The sequence below is a fragment of the Phocoena phocoena genome, chromosome 19 (assembly GCF_963924675.1).
Source record: "Phocoena phocoena chromosome 19, mPhoPho1.1, whole genome shotgun sequence".
Taxonomy (NCBI): domain Eukaryota; kingdom Metazoa; phylum Chordata; class Mammalia; order Artiodactyla; family Phocoenidae; genus Phocoena; species Phocoena phocoena.
In genome coordinates this window covers 16,536,176-16,552,099 of record NC_089237.1, presented here as the reverse complement: position 1 = coordinate 16,552,099, position 15,924 = coordinate 16,536,176, and the positions used below count along the sequence as shown (strand labels likewise).

Below are 15,924 nucleotides of genomic sequence, written 5' to 3'. Positions count from 1 at the left end.
TAAGGTGTCAGACAGACCTAGGCTTAAAACTCTGCCCGGTTACTTAATTTTCCCCTTTGTAAAATGGGAATAATAGTAGATTCCAACTAACGGGGCTTTGTGGTCACGCAGGTTAAGTCCTTAACATATTTCCTGGCACATACCACGTTCAATAGGTGTTAGTTTCTCTGTTTATGTACCATTAGGAACAGTTATGTACCATTTACGGGCGTTTGTAAACTTTTTAGTGAACCAAGTTGGCATTAGGGGGCTGAGTTACTGAGAGTATTTCTCAGGAATTGAGGACTGTGGTTCTGTGCTCCTGAACGCAGGTGCAGGTGGCTAGTATTTTCCCCAACTGTTGAAAACCTGTTCAAAAGCAGGGCGTTTGTCTAGCTTCAGACTGAACAGGAAACCTTCCTTATGCCTTATTTCGGTGTCTTGTCTGGATGTTTCCCACACAAAACAACGCCCCAAACTAGTTTCTACTTTTAGCTCAACCTCAGCAAATTTCCTTAAATAGCACTATGAGCTTGGCCCCGCCCACATGCCCCTACCCAGTTGGTCCGAATGGGGTTAGTTCAATCCTTTGAGTTTTTCCGAGTTGATTGGCGGAGCAAACCGGAAATCTTTTTACTTTTTTGATTGGTCGTGCACAGCCTAGGGGCGGGGCATATGGGCGTGTCTCGCCAGGACCCGGTGAGCTGTCATTGGAAGATTAAGCCGGCATTTCCAGAGCTTCGTGCCGTCGCCTAGGTCGCGAGGGGCAGGTGTCCTCCCTCCCCGGCTTCTATTGTCCTTTTCATTGGCAAGATTTGTTGTCACTCACGGAACCTCGCGCTCACTGGTACAAAAGCTCCAAGAGGCGAAGGGTGATTGGTTGGTTACTGTTCCCGCCCCAAGCCTGTCGCCATTTCGCAGAGAGCATCAGAAATCCTTTAAAGGCCGCGGTATTGGTACCCGTGGTCAGTTTGGGGACCGGTGAGTCGCGGACTGGTGAGAGCGGGTTGCGGCACTCAAGGCCTGGCTGGATTTCCGCACCTTCAGAGGTCGGGAAGCTAGAGAGAAGCGGGTGGCTTGCAGAAAGGGATCTTGTCCCTTCTCCGCCCTCGTGTAGGCCAGGGGCTGCGGGGATCGAGAGAGGCTTGGCTCGTCCGTCGCTGGGCCCTCCGCTCTCCCCGGGGCCCGGAGGTCGAGAGGAAGCGGCCTGGCGGCTGGGCAGAAAGGACACTCGGACGCCTTCCCCGGGGACCCAGCGCGCGTGCCTGTCCGCTGCGCACGCCCACTTGGCCACCCGCTCTGGTTCGTGTCCTGGAGATGTCCACGCAGTTTTCCCTGATGGACAGCTGGTGCTTGTGGTAGGGGAGGTGAGCGTGCCAAAGAGGCGCCAGGGTCGCCAGCGTTTTCCAGAGGGTCTCTGGCAGCGCAGCGGGCTCTGGCCGCCTCTGGCAGATGAGTAGGAAAAAGAGGAAAAGAGAAGCAGGAGGGAAAACCTTGGAGGTGTGCTGTAGTTGGGAGGAGGAATCAAGTATTTGCTTCATAGGACATCTAAGTGGGAAGTACCTTCCCTCTCCCAGAATGTTCCTCACTGTTTTTTTCTAATCTGTGAGATTTACCTTTTTTCGGAAACGAAGATAAGGAATCTTTAGTTTTGTCGCCCAACAAGATTTTGAGTGCCATGGTGCATTGGACTTCTATATACTTTCTATATGGCCCTTCTATGAATGATTAAAACATTCATCATTATTTTTTGGTTGTAGCAGTTCCCCTGTACCTAATTTATGTACAGGATAAATGCTCTGCTCTTTTTCTCAGGTCGTAGAATAAAATGGTGTGTGCTTAGACATCATCCATGAAGTTAAGCTACTGTAGGACACAGTTGAATTTCAGAGGTGGGTCTCTGGAACTTGGTGACCTCCCCTCTGAGGTCCCTAGAGTCCCAATGAATGGGAGATGGGCTGTCCTTGTTCTGTCTTAACCCTGCTCTGCCCAGGAATAAAGTTTTCCTATGGTTAGCAGTTTAAAGGGAAACAAGGATTTTTTTACTTCTCTTTGAAGAATTTTTGTAGACTTCCGAGAGCAAGGTTAGTGTTGTAGACAGTACTACTTTCTTTCTTTCTTTCTTTCTTTTTTTTTGCGGTACGCGGGCCTCTCACTGTTGTGGCCTCTTCCGTTGCGGAGCACAGGCTCCGGACGCGCAGTCTCAGTGGCCATGGCTCACGGGCCCAGCCGCTCCGCGGCATGTGGGATCTTCCCGGACCGGGGCACTAACCTGTGTCCCCTGCCTCGGCAGGCGGACTCTCAACCACTGTGCCACCAGGGAAGCCCGACAGTACTACTTTTAAGTCTTTAATAAGAATGTCAAGTTCACCCTTCAAATAGGCTGATCTGTTAAAATTTAAGACGTAGAATAAATTTCTGCAGAGCTAATCTGTTTTTAAAATTTTTATTTATTTTTGGGTATGTTGGGTCTTCATTGCTGTGTGCAGGCTTTTCGCTAGTTGCAGCGAGCGGGGGCTACTCTTCGTTGTGGTGCTCCGGCTTCTCATTGTGGTGGTTTCTTTTGTTGCAGAGCACGGGCTCTAGGCACTCGGGCTTCAGTAGTTGTGGCACGCGGGCTCAGTAGTTGTGGCTCGTGGGCTCTAGAGCGCAAGCTCAGTAGTTGTGGCGCATGGGTTTAGTTGCTCCTTGGCATGTGGGATCTTCCCACGTCAGGGCTCGAACCCGTGTCCCTTGTATTGGCAAGCGCATTCCTAACCAGTGCGCCACCAGGGAAGTTCGTAATCTGTCTTTACTATTGCCTTCCTTTATAGAATCTATCATGCACTCTACTGAAAAATATTGAATATTTATGCAGTTAGACGTCAAGATAGTGATTACCTTTTGGGGAGTAATGATTGGGAAGGGCACAAGGAGATCTGGGTCGCTGGTAATCATCTTTTTTTGATTTGGTTCATGACATTTCACTGAACTGTACGTTATCATTTATGTTTATATGTGCGTGAATTGTTTCCAAAAAAGCTAAAAATAATTAAGAGTAAGGTGATGGTGGACGCTGGATGCTATGGTATCTCCTCTACTCTTTGCCTAGTTAATTTCTCTGTTAGCAGTGCAGTTTCCCAGTGCTGTATTTCCTCACCTCTGAAGTTTTTTAGGTTCTTTTCTGGGTCTTGATACTGTTTGCTAGCCAAAGGCAACTACTGAATTTCTAAAAGGTACTGATATTTAACCGGCCTGAAAGACTTTGCTTCACATCGTGTAAAATAAACTGGTTCTCCGCGTCCTGAGTTCTGCTTTCAGAAGTGTTAGTTGTGTCTGTTGTGACATTGCTTTCATACTTAAGATGACTAAAGCCTGCCACCATTGAGACTGTGCTTCACGTATCCCACTTGGATGCTGCAGTGGAAAAGAGAATTTTTTGGCAAGGCATCAAAAGGCTTAGTTGAGTTTCCCTGTGAAAACAAGATACTCTACTCCTTACTGGCCAAACTATACTTAAAATTGTTCAGTATTTACTAGGAGCCACCTCTAATGGAGACTTGTATTTCAAGTATATATCTTGTATTTATGTTTCTATATCTCTGCAAAGAACAATGACTTGATTTGCCTTTCTTTTCCTTCAGGTCACAGAATTCAGTTACAATGGGGAACGTTTTTGAAAAACTGTTTAAAAGTCTATTTGGGAAAAAAGAGATGCGGATTCTTATGGTGGGTTTGGATGCCGCTGGAAAAACCACCATCTTGTATAAATTGAAGCTGGGAGAGATTGTGACTACCATCCCTACGATAGGTATGTTAAGGATCTATGACAAGACCAGTTTACACTTTAGTATGTTATACGTTTACATACTTCTTGCATTATTGAATTTTTTGGGGGAAAATCTTGTCCGCCCTAAGAGCGGTTTTGAGGCCAAAACCAGGTAATATACAATTTCCTAATTGCTCCCTGGCATCTCTGGCACATTGCTAGGTTTACAGGGGAGTCATACGGACACATTTAGGTGGAACAAGTTTAACCCTATCTGCTTGGCCAAAAAAAAAAAAGAGATAATGATTATTATTATTTTTTTTTTTTTAGAGATAATGATTATTAAAATCCATCTTTCTTCCAGCTGACCTTTCTAAGTGGAAGCATCTCTCCATACCAAGTATGTTCCTAGTGTTTAAAGATGTAGTATGATTTTTTTTTGAGCTGGTGGTCAAGTGAAGAATCTGATTTGTTCAAATGCTGGAGGACTATCTGGCGGTGTAGTTATTCCTGCGAACCAGCACTGTGTTTTGTCAGCTATTTAAGACTTTTGCAAAGGCAGGGTTTTTTTTTGTTGTTTTTTTACAAATTTATTTATTTTATTTTATTTATTTTTGGCTGCATTGGGTCTTCGTTGCTGCGCGAGGTCTTTCTCTAGTTATAGTGAGCGGGGGCTACTCTTCATTGTGGTGCACAGCCTTATCATTGCGGTGGCTTCTTTTGTTGCAGAGCACAGGCTCTAGGCGCTCAGGCTTCAGCAGTTGTGGCTTGCGGGCTCTAGAGCGCAGGCTCAGTAGTTGTGGCGCACGGGCTTAGTTGCTCTGCAGCATGTGGGATCTTCCCAGACCAGGGCTCAAACCCATGTCCCCTGAATTGGCAAGCGGAGTCTTAACTGCTGCGCCACCAGAGAAGCCCCTCAAAGGCAGTTTTGACAGAACTTAGTCTGTGCCTCATCAGCTGCCTCCAGATCCAAACTCCTGAGCGAGAATAGCCTCCCCAGGATGGCATGTGAATGTCAGTAGTGTTCCGAATGTTGGATTAGGCACAGGAACCAAATGATCAACTTCCAACTTGGGCAGTTAGCTTCAGAGATTGCAGCACTTAAAGGAACAGGAAACCAGATGGAGAAAGTGTTCATACCCATAATTTTAAAAATGTTATTAGTCCAAAATGAAATAGCATAATTACTTGGTTTTCTCCAATTATAAAAATAATTCATGCTTCCATGATGTCATACATACAAAAAAAATCTAAACGAGTGTTAAAAAACACTGTGACTTTGGTGAATATCTTTGTGAAGTCATATGCATGCTGTCTTCCAACTTACTCTGCGTTAAACAATGTGTTTGGATCTCTTTCTATGTCATTTCCTCTCTGGAATGCTTTCCTGCCTTCTTTTTTACCCCCCCTCCCTGCCTTTACGTAGCTAATGCCAGCTCATTCTTTCTGTCTCAGTTTAAGCATCATTTCTCAGGGTCGCCTTTCCTGATCCCTTGGACGGGTTTTCCCGTGTTGTAAGTTTCCATAGCAACCTGAACTTCTTAGTAACTCTGAGCACATTTGTCATTGCTTGCTCACTGTCTCTCTTCCAAAAGTGTGAATAAGAGCAAGAATCATGTCTGCGTTGTTCACCACTGTCCCCAGGCGCCTAGCAAAATGCGTGACACATAATAGATGTCCAGGAAATATTTGGTGAATGAATTGGATACTGATTTTGTGGTAGATTGTTAAACTAATGGTGCCCACTGAATCATGCCACTCAGTAGCCATACCCCTGTGCAGTCCCCTTCCACAGTGGTGCTGAGCTTGGTTGGCCATGTGACTTGCTTTGGCCAAGGGCACATCAGCAAATGTGATTCACACAAAGATTTGATAAGTGCTGTGTCTTGGGGTTTGTTCTTTCGGAATACTACCACCACCACGTGAGGAAGCTCAGTGCTCCTTGGGAATAAAAAGACCACCTGGAGAGAGAGAAGTCCAGCCTAGCCCCCAAAGGGCTCAATAGTTGAATGCATCTACAAGAGGAAGCCCAGGCAACCCACAGAATTGGGTAGGGGGGGAAATCATTGTTCTAAGCCACTATGTTTGGGGGCTTAATAATCAGTACAGATCAACGTGAAATTTTAGTAACTAGATAGTATTCCATTATGTGGCTATATGTTTAACAAATTTCCAGTGATGGATGTTTAGGTTATATGCAACAGTTCTATGTAAATGATTTTGAACTAAGCATCATTTAAAGATCAATCAGATGTGGCTGAGCTCACTAAAGAGACTGAGAAGGTACAGCCATGGAAACAGAAGAAAAATGGGAAGCCAGGGAAGTGTTTCAAGGAGGGAGTGAGCAGTAGTGTCAGATATAAAATCAAATCACATAAAAACTGGAGAGCATTTGTCAGATTTATTGACGTGGTGACCTTGCTGACCTTGGCAAAACCAGCGAAACATGGTAAAGTAGAACTAAGGTGTATTGGGTGAGAGCTGACAAAGTTGGCACAGTGAAGGTAGCTAAACGTCTTAGAGAAGTTTGACTTTAAAAGGGAAAATAGAGGGTGGTAGCGCGTGAAGGTGTGGAGTCATCTTTTTTGAAAGGTGCAAAAGACTTAAACAGGTTGAAGATTTTGAAGGTTCTGGACAGCGTGGGTGAATTGGATCCAGCACATGGGGGGATGGGATTGGCATTAGCTAGTTGCCCCCTTCCATTGCTCCAAGAGGGAGGGAGAAAAGGGTGGGTGAAGATGTAGTTGGGTTTCTACAGTGTGTGGTGGGAAGTGGAAGCAGTCCCATTGATGGCTCCTGTTTGCTCTGAAGTATGCAGGAAGGGCTGCTGGGAGGGGAGGGGAGGGGAGGTGTGAGGAGGGAGGCTGGAGGGAGTGGAGAAGGTTGGAGACACCTGTCACAATGCATGGGGGAGAAAGCTGACTAACACATTCTGTTTTGTAAGCTATGGATCTTTGACCGGCAAGCTGCGTTGTAAATGAAAAGTACTGTCCAAATGTTAGCTGAAATTATTTTGAATTGTTGAACCAGGAGAAGTCTTCATTAAACACTTTCTCCATCTTCCCAATTTAGGTTTCAACGTGGAGACGGTAGAATATAAAAACATCAGCTTCACAGTCTGGGATGTTGGTGGCCAGGACAAAATCAGACCTTTGTGGCGACATTATTTCCAGAACACACAAGGTAAAGATTATCCAGTTCTAGCCTTGCAACCATTTCTGTTAAACGCACCTAAAGGTCGATGCTTGAAGCAAAACCTTGTGGCGCGCTGCTTTATTTGGACTGTCAGTCATTCCTTCTTTTCTGCTGACCCACTTACACTTACTGGGGAGGTTTCTTTTTGAGAAGTGGTCCCTGCTTTCCTTGAAAAAGTACTTGGGCGTTAATGCCTTATATAGGAATCTCCTCTTAATCCAGAACAGTTAGAAAATGGTTGTTCTAATGAATTTCATCTTTTGGTTAATTGAAAGTTGTATGTGCCTTTGATGAAGTACCAATTTTTGAAGAACTTGAATTCAGTACACTCTTTTAGACCTGTGGAGAATATTTGAAAATCATCCCTATGGAGAGAAAGAAGTGAACAGGGATGGCTGGAATCCCAAATCCCAGCATCCTCTGTGGCCACAGTGCCTCCCTACTGTGCTGTTATTCTACAAGTGCTGGAATAAGCGTGAATATCGCAGATCATTACCTTATTTCCTTATCACTGGTTTCTTAAAATTTGGGGTTTTAACGTGTCCCAGTCCCCTATCAATCTATTTGAGTGTTTTTCATTGATTATATTTTGGATAAATGATACACCTTACAGAGTATCACCTGTCAAGATATCTGTAAGCTGTTCATATAGTTTTTACACCCTGATTCTCACGTAGGATCATAACCACCTGGCATCTACATACTTATTTTAGAATTTATTTGGACTCTTTTAATTTTGAAGATTCTACTACCTATGGTGTTTTCATTGCATGTGTTTCATAGTAAAGACCCATATTTGTTGATATTTTCAGACCAAATACCCGAGTCGACTGTCCCTTTATATTTTGTATCATTATTTTAGCTATTACCTTTAACACTTAACTCTATTTGTACTTATTTCCTTAGCCTATAGATTTAGAATGTCTTTCCTCAAAATAGAGCGTTTATCTTTTCTTTTTTCAGTTTTGTTAGTGGAAAATTTAAAGCAAAAAAGGAAGAGGATACTTAACAAATCCCCATGTACTCATCACCCAGCTTCAACAGTTATCAGCGTTTTGCCCAGTGTGTTACAGCAAATGCCAGACATGGTGCCTTTTACTCATACATCCTTCAGTGTTTATTTCAAACTGATAAAGACATTTTTAAAACATAATCTCCATGCATTATCACACTTCCAAAATTAACATTCTTTCTTTAATATCTGGTACCCAGTCCTTATTCAGATTTTTCCAGTTGTATCAAATACGTCCTTTTCACATTTGATTTGTTTGCGAAGGAATCAAAGTTTACACGCTGCCTTTCATTGTTATGTCTCTTTAGTCATCTGCTACTCTCCAACAGTTTATCCCTCCATTTTTTTCTGTCATTCCATCTGAGTCTATTAAGCTGAAATCCTTCTAAACAAAGAATCCCTTCATCAGGTATTTGCTTTCTCTGAAATATAGTTTATATGAGAAAGGCAGGAAAAATATTTAATTCTTTCCCTTTATTGATTTTTAGAGAAACAACTCGATACCCTAGCAACCTTCCATGATGACTCTTAGATTTTTATGTCTTTGTGTTTCAATCCATTGCAGACAATATGCTTTTTGATACTCAGAGTGTCCATTTAACCTGGATTGGCACTTGCCATATTGGTCAAACTATTGTAATTCCTCACCAGTGATAAGAGTAGAAAATGTGGGTTTGAACCACAGCTCTGCTATGAAACCTTGGGAAAGTTAGGTAATCTTTCCTGTCTCGATTTCCTCATCTATAAAATGGAGGTGAATACCTACTGTGCCGGATCATTTGGCTTGAATGAGATTAATTTTATAAAATGCTTAGTTCTGTGGTTGGAAGGTAGTGGGCACTCAGGAGCCTGTATTAGTCTGGGTTCTCCAGAAAAACAGAACCAGTATGATGGATGGCTATCCATACATGTTTGCACATATGTTTTTGTGTATATATATGTGTGTTTGTATGTGATTTCTTATAAGGAATTGGCTTACATGGTTGTGGAGGCCGAGGAGTCCCGGGATCTGCAGTTGGCAGAGGCTGGAGACGCGGGAGAGCTGATGATTAAGTTCCATTCCAAAGGCAGAAGATGCATATCCCAGCTCCAAGACGAGTGAATTCTTTCGTCCTCTCTTTTGTTCTAATCAGGCCTTCATTGGATTGGACTAGAGCACACTGAGGAGTGCAATCTGCTGTACTCAGTGTCCTGATTCAAATGTTCATCTCATCCAGAAACACCCTCCCACACACACCCAGAATACTGCTTGACCAAATGTCTGGGCACCCTGTGGCCCAGTCAAGTTGACACATAAAATTAACTGTCACAGAGTCCAAATTACTAGAGGTTTTTTGTCCTCATTCTCAGGCAGGGTTCCCTTTACCCACCTTATTAAGAGTTGTCACACTCAGTCACCAAGTAGAAATGCCTGTTTGTTTTCAATCTTCTATTTTTTTTTGCTGTCCCTGAAAATTGCATAATACTAAAGTGCTGCCCACATTTTTCTGTGGATGTATAGTTCCCTGGGCTTGTGGTCATAATTAACGTGGATGAGAAGGATTACTACATTTCTCTTCTCCATGCCCCTTCCCTACGCCAAAGGGAAGGTGATTTTTATTACAGATAAATTCATATTTTTTCCTTTCGTTTTTATTTTATTTATTAATTGGCCTACAATATTATGTTAGGTTCAGGTTACTACATAGTGATTCAATATTTTTGTGCATTACAAAATGATCACCATGACCCTCTAGGTCCGTCCTATTGCTGCAAATGGCAAGATTCTTTTTTATTTAATGGCTGAGTAATATTTCTTCCTTTTACTCTTCACATATTAGAAAATCCTGTTGGCTTCTCTCCAAACTATATTCAAAATTGACCACATCTCCACCACTGCCCCTCCAGTCCCCTGACCCCAGCAGAGCTGCCTAAATGAGCTCCTTTTCACTCCATTGACCCTTTAAGGTCTTCCTCACAAAGGAGTCAGAGTGATCCAGTTAGAATGTGAGTTATATTACATCAAAGGAGTCCTATAACAAGCCTAATTTTATTGAGTTTCAGTAACTACTGCTGTGATGGTGGAGAACTAACTGGCTATATTCTAGGACCTTGTGGTGGGTGGTTTAGACTCTTCATGAAATTAGCAGATGGGGACTTTTGAAGAATGGATTTGCTGTCTGGTGGGTCCAAACATTTCAGCCATTAGTAATCTTGCATGTTGCCCCTATTTTTCCTGCCAACTTCCCAACAGTCAGGCTGTCCTTTTTATTTTTTAATTTATTTTTACTTTTATTCTTTTTTTTGCGGTACGCGGGCCTCTCACTGTTGTGGCCTCTCCCATTGCGGAGCACAGGCTCCGGACGCGCAGGCTCAGCGGCCATGGCTCATGGGCCCAGCCGCTCCGCGGCATGTGGGATCTTCCCGGACCGGGGCACGAACCCGTGTCCCCTGCATCGGCAGGCAGGCAGGCAGGCAGGCAGGCAGGCAGGCGGGCGGGCGGGCGGACTCTCAACCACTGCGCCACTAGGGAAGCCCCAGGCTGTCCTTTTTAATTTAAATTTTCTTCTCTCCACTTCTAAAAACAAATTACAGCATATTATTCATTTGTAAATTTACCTTTTCTAGGTTTTCTTAGTTCAGAAGTGTAGTCAGTCTGATGGCTAGGTTCTTTTGTTTCTCACATAAGGATCTAAATAAAAACAGTATAAAATGGGACCTAATATTTATAAACCTTTCTTTCTATTAGGAATGGCAAAGGGATAATATGTCAGCTTCTACCCTGTCAGTTTTGCATTGGAGACTAAGGATCTCCTCAAATTTCAGGATAACCTCGTTTGCTTAGTTATGATCAGAGTCCAGAACTTATTGGCAGCCTGTCCAATCTTTGGGGGGGAGTTTTGAATGTTCTTCATTTTTTTGGTCTGATGTGATGTAACAGACATGACTTTGAGTCTCATGTAAGCCCCAGACATTCAGAAGCTGTGGGCACTCCTGTCTGCCAGAGTGGGCTGCTCCAGACAGCTGGTCAGGCAGCTGTTGGGTGGGCCTGGGAAGCACAGAGGGAAAGGGCCGAGGGCCAGCACAGATTTTCCCTCCTAGACATGGTGGTGCGATCTCAGTGTCAGAAGGAACCCAGAGGTCCTCTCATTCCACGGCCCTTCCCGTCAGTAGAATCCCTTCTGCAGTGTCCCCACAAGTTGCCACTTAAGCTGGGCACAAGCATCTTTAGTGACAGGCGCGCTCCTGAGGCAGCCCATTGCACCTGCATTTCTCTTGACTCTGTATCACCTTGACCTCCTGTAGTTGTACCCACTGATCTTCTATCTACTTACAAGTTGAACCTCTCTTTATGTCACAGCTTCTAGATATTTGAAGACAGCTGTCAGTCCCTTCAATGAATCTTTTCTCTAGGCAAAATATTTCCAGTTATATAAATTTGTTTTACATATGACACGGTACCTAATTCCTTTGCCGTCGTAGTCATTCTTTGTCCCTCCAGTTCACTTGTGTCTTAGAGTGTGGGGTCCAGCACCAACCACGTAACATTCCCAGGATGTTCTGACTGACGCACTGTAGCATCGGCGTTTTGTTGCCCGTATTTTAGAAACTGAGCTGCTGTCACTACTGTTGATACAGCCTAGGATCAAGTTAGCTCTTTTGGCAGCCACTTCCCATTTTTGTCTCACAGAAGGCTTATTGTCAGCTAACCATCCAGTTGTTATTACGATTAATGTCACGTGGACTACTGTTAAGAGAGTCTTTTGCATCCTGTGTCTGGAGTGTGTGCTGGATCCCTCCTGGGCACCTCCTCTGAGATCCTATTGGCCCCGCCTCTGTCTCCAGCCAATGTGGCAGTGACCAGTTCTGTGCAGGTTTCAGCCACCTTTGCTCAGATACAGTGTGGTGGTCCCTTTCTCTGACCTGTCTTTTGCTTCCTGGGATTTCTCTGCTGCTGTATAGTGTGGGATGCTGGGAAGACTTCTGACACCAACTACCTGGGGTTGGGCCATACATCACAGGTTAAGGGCACAAGACTCCCTCACTTCAGGCACCAGCTAGAAATTCGGGGCTCCCCAGACCACCCTCACTTCTTTCCAGCTGTCTGCAGATTTGGCAGTTCCAAATATCCCCTCAGGTTCAGTATTCATTAAAACAACTCACAGGACTCAGGGGAGCGCTATACTTACAATTACAGTTCTGTTATAGCAAAAGGATACAAGTGAACAGCCAAAGGAAGAGATGCATAGGGCGAGATCTGGGAGGTACCACACACAAAGCTTGCATCGTCCTCTTCCCATGGGGTCAGAATGCATTACCCTTCTGGCACATCGCTGTGTGACATACGCAGAGCATTGCCAACCAGGGAAGCTTATCTGAACTTGGATGTCCATAGATTTTTATTGGGTCTTCATCATGTAGGCATGATGTAGAAATGAAGTGATTAAAAGTAAGCCTAACCTTTTCTCTCTGTATTCTTATTATTGTTAATCTGGTGAAGGGCTATGATGCCTCTGAAAAAGTCTAGTTGGGTGTACAGGAGGCTTCCCAACTCTAAAGATTATATATCCTTCTGTATTGATTGCTTTCGGTGAAACCACATGTGTAAGCAGGGAGACGCTGTAAGGACATAAACAGCTGCCTTCCCAGGTTCAGATTACTAACACACTTGTGCTTTCTTTCTAGGTCTGATTTTTGTGGTCGACAGTAATGACAGAGAGCGTGTCAATGAAGCCCGAGAAGAACTAACCAGAATGTTAGCCGAAGATGAGCTCAGAGATGCAGTTTTATTGGTGTTTGTAAATAAACAGGTATGTCGCTGGCTTTCCGAATCCTGGGACTGAAAGGTACCGCCAGTTGCTCACTTAAAAACAGAGATATCTAATTAGCTGCCTGCCTTCCTCTCTCGTGTCCTTAGCCTTTCTCTCCACCTCTTTGTTAGCATGTCTTAGATTCATTCACTCGCTCAACAAATATCGACTGAGCATTTACTAAGATCTAGGCATTGTTGTAGGTATTGGTGATATAGATATAGTAGTAAACCAGACAGACAAAAATCCTTGTGTTCATGGAGTTTATGTTCCGGTGGGAGGAGAGTCAGTCAATAAACCACAGGTAATATGTCTGGGGGGAGTGTCGTGGAGGAGGGGGCAGATGCGGGGAAGGACTAGAATGCCTCTCTGATAAGATGACATCTGATAAGATGACACCTGAAGGCCAGCAGGAAGGCAGCCTGTGCAGCTGGGAAGGGATTGGGGATGGGGGGAAGCAAAGGAGGAGATGAGATTGGATCATCTGGGGTCTATCCTTGGGAAAACTCGGCTTCCGTGTAAATATAACCAAAAGCAGTGAAAGAAGAGTAGGAGGAGGGTGTAGAAACATCCAGCCTCAGGAAGCTGAACTAAGCGTGGAAAGGAAGGCAGAATCCTGTGGAATGTACCAGCCTGAGATAAACCAGGGGCACGTTTTGATGTGTGTCCCCGCACTTTCTCCTCCATGCGTACATTCGTTATGTAATCGAGATCGTACTGTTTGGACAGTGTTGCATCCTGTTTTGTCCCTTTATTGAAGGCATTTTCTCTTGTCATCTAGCCCTTTGTAAACATGGTTTTAAATGGTGGGTGGATCATCATTCACTCGGCCATTAGATTCGATGTCAGTTTGAAGTTCACTAGTGAACACAACAGACTTTCATAAGAGAAAATGACATTTGTTCTTTTTAATTATAAAAGCAGAACATGCTCATGGTATAAATATGCAGACAGTTCACAATATCAAGTGAAACATTCTAGCCCCACTCTTCAGGGTAAAACATTGTTAAATGTCTTACATTCCTTTCCAGAGATAAAACTTTCTGTGCCTATATGAGCAGTTATATGATTGTATTCATATTTAAATTCTGGAGATCATATTCTGCATTCTGGTTTTTTTTTAATATAACTTTTTTTTCCCCCAAATGTATTTATTTATTTATTTATTTGTGACTGTGTTGGGTCTTCGTTTCTGTGCATGGGCTTTCTCTAGTTGTGGCAAGCGGGGGTCACTCTTCATCGTGGTGCGTGGGCCTCTCACTATCGCGACCTCTGTTGTTGCGGAGCACAGGCTCCAGATGCTCAGGCTCAGTAATTGTGGCTCACGGGCACAGTTGCTCCGCGGCATGTGGGATCTTCCCAGACCAGGGCTCGAACCCCTGTCCCCTGCATTGGCAGGCAGATTCTCAACCACTGCGCCACCAGGGAAGCCCTCTGCACTCTGTTTTGTAACCTGCTTCTTCACTTAGCATATCTTTGATGTCCTTCCAAATCATTGCATCTAGATCTACCTTGTTCTTTAATGCTAATTTATTCAAATTTGGTTTGAGCTTACTACGTGCTAGGTGTAGTTCTAGGCACTTGGAACACATCAGAGAACAAGATAGAGATTCCTGCCCTGGTAAAGTTTGCATTCTAGTTACGAGAGGCAGATAATAAACACACTAAGTAAGTCAATTTTATAATATAGTAACTTGTGGTGAGGGCTGTAGGTAGAGCAGGACAGTTAGGAGGGGTCACGGGGGCTCAGGTCACGAAGGCCTTGCAGAGCATCCTGAGGACTCGGACTGTTACCCCGAGAGAGATGGAGACGTCACAGGGTTTTGATAGAAGAATGACTTTCACTGACTGCTGGGTTGTGTTTAGACTTTCTGGGAGCAAGAGCAGAAGCTTGGAGACCAATTTGGAAGTAATTTCAGTAAAACCCAAGTGAGAAGTGATGGTGGTGGTATCCGGGTATAGCTGTGCAGGTGGTGAGAAGTGGCCAGATTCTGGATATATTTTGAGGGTAGAACTGGTGGGATTTCCTCATGTGGAGTTTGTGAGAGGAGAGAGAGAGAAAAAAAAAATTAAGGATGATTTCAAGGTTTGGAGCCTGAGCCACTGGAAGGCGAGAGATAAGACTGTGGCTTAAGGGCAGATGCTGGGGGAAGAGCATAATGTTCCATTATGAGGATATAACATTTGTCAACTGACTTTTGAATATTCTCTCTCAAGGATCTTCCCAATGCTATGAACGCAGCAGAGATAACGGACAAGCTTGGTTTACATTCCCTCCGCCAGAGAAACTGGTACATTCAGGCTACTTGTGCTACCAGTGGAGATGGGCTTTACGAAGGCCTGGACTGGCTCTCCAACCAGCTCAAAACCCAGAAGTGACGGGCAGCGCTGCGTTCCCTGTGCGTCGTGGCAAAGTCAGCTGGCCTCTGCTGTGTGCGTGTGTGCGTGTGAGGAGCTGAGTGTGGGCGCGTGGCCGGGCGTGGGAGCAGCTTTCCCACATGGTGCCTTATACGCCCTCTAAGGAAACCAGTCCTACATGGTACAAACAGCCAGTGTTACATTTTATATGCCACCTTCCATTTCCGTAGCTTTGGTGACCAGTTTTGCAGTCGACGGAGGAGTCCCAAGGGCTCCCTGGTGCCCGATAGCCAGAGTGGTCTTCGCGGTGGGAAGAAGGGGGAGGGTGGGCCATGGACTGACTTCCTTTGTGTGGTTCTAGTCCAGGTGTGGGCTCTCTGCATACCTGGGGGTCCTGTCAGGCTTGGCATCCTTTTGTAAAAAGGAAGGAACTGTCATTCTTTCCCATCACTGCCAGAGCTAGCAACTCACTTCTCAGTGCTTTAAAGCAAATGATCCTCAAAGACAAAAAGGCCCTTGCTTACCGCAGATGTTAAGTTGTTAAGATGTTAAGATCTGAGCTTAAGTTATTTTCCAGCCCAGACACCCTGGTTTAATGTACTTCATTGGGAGGAATCAGTGATCTTTTTTCATTAGAAAAAACCCCCATAACACTAGACCCCATAACAGTAGAAATCATCTAGCCCTGCCATTCCTTGCCTCGTATTTGCCAAATGGAGACCCTTTTGGGGGTGGGAACCCAGTGCACGGCCAAGGCTCTTGCTCGCAGGGCTGCTTTAAGGAGGGGAGGTGCCGTCATGTTTGTGTCCCTCAGGCTGTGTCCTGAGGCTGCTGCCGCCACG

At 44.5% G+C, this 15,924-nt stretch overlaps 1 protein-coding gene across 3 annotated transcripts; it reads left to right on the top strand.

Moving 5' to 3' along the window:
• The first annotated feature begins 938 nt into the window (after nt 1-938).
• LOC136137988 (ADP-ribosylation factor 2) lies at nt 939-15,505 on the top strand. Of its 3 annotated transcripts, XM_065896436.1 has the most exons (5): nt 939-960; nt 3,603-3,769; nt 6,800-6,910; nt 12,600-12,724; nt 14,942-15,505. In XM_065896436.1, the coding sequence occupies exons 2-5, from the start codon at nt 3,622-3,624 to the stop codon at nt 15,101-15,103; spliced, it is 546 nt and encodes a 181-aa protein (XP_065752508.1). In that variant the 5' UTR covers nt 939-960; nt 3,603-3,621; the 3' UTR covers nt 15,104-15,505. The 3 variants fall into 3 exon arrangements, with proteins under 3 accessions (XP_065752508.1, XP_065752509.1, XP_065752510.1); XM_065896437.1 differs by lacking the exon at nt 939-960 and having other exon boundaries at nt 3,622-3,769; nt 12,600-12,697; nt 14,972-15,103; XM_065896438.1 differs by lacking the exons at nt 939-960; nt 6,800-6,910 and having other exon boundaries at nt 3,622-3,769; nt 14,942-15,103.
• The last annotated feature ends 419 nt before the right edge of the window (nt 15,506-15,924 follow it).

Excerpts from the sequence above, each read along its gene's own strand:
- LOC136137988 (XM_065896436.1), top strand. The coding sequence starts at position 3,622 with ATGGGGAACGTTTTTGAAAAACTGTTTAAAAGTCTATTTGGGAAAAAA. Across the intron at positions 3,770-6,799 it reads GACTACCATCCCTACGATAG|GTTTCAACGTGGAGACGGTA; the intron begins GTATGTTAAGGA and ends TTCCCAATTTAG. Across the intron at positions 12,725-14,941 it reads TGGTGTTTGTAAATAAACAG|GATCTTCCCAATGCTATGAA; the intron begins GTATGTCGCTGG and ends TTCTCTCTCAAG.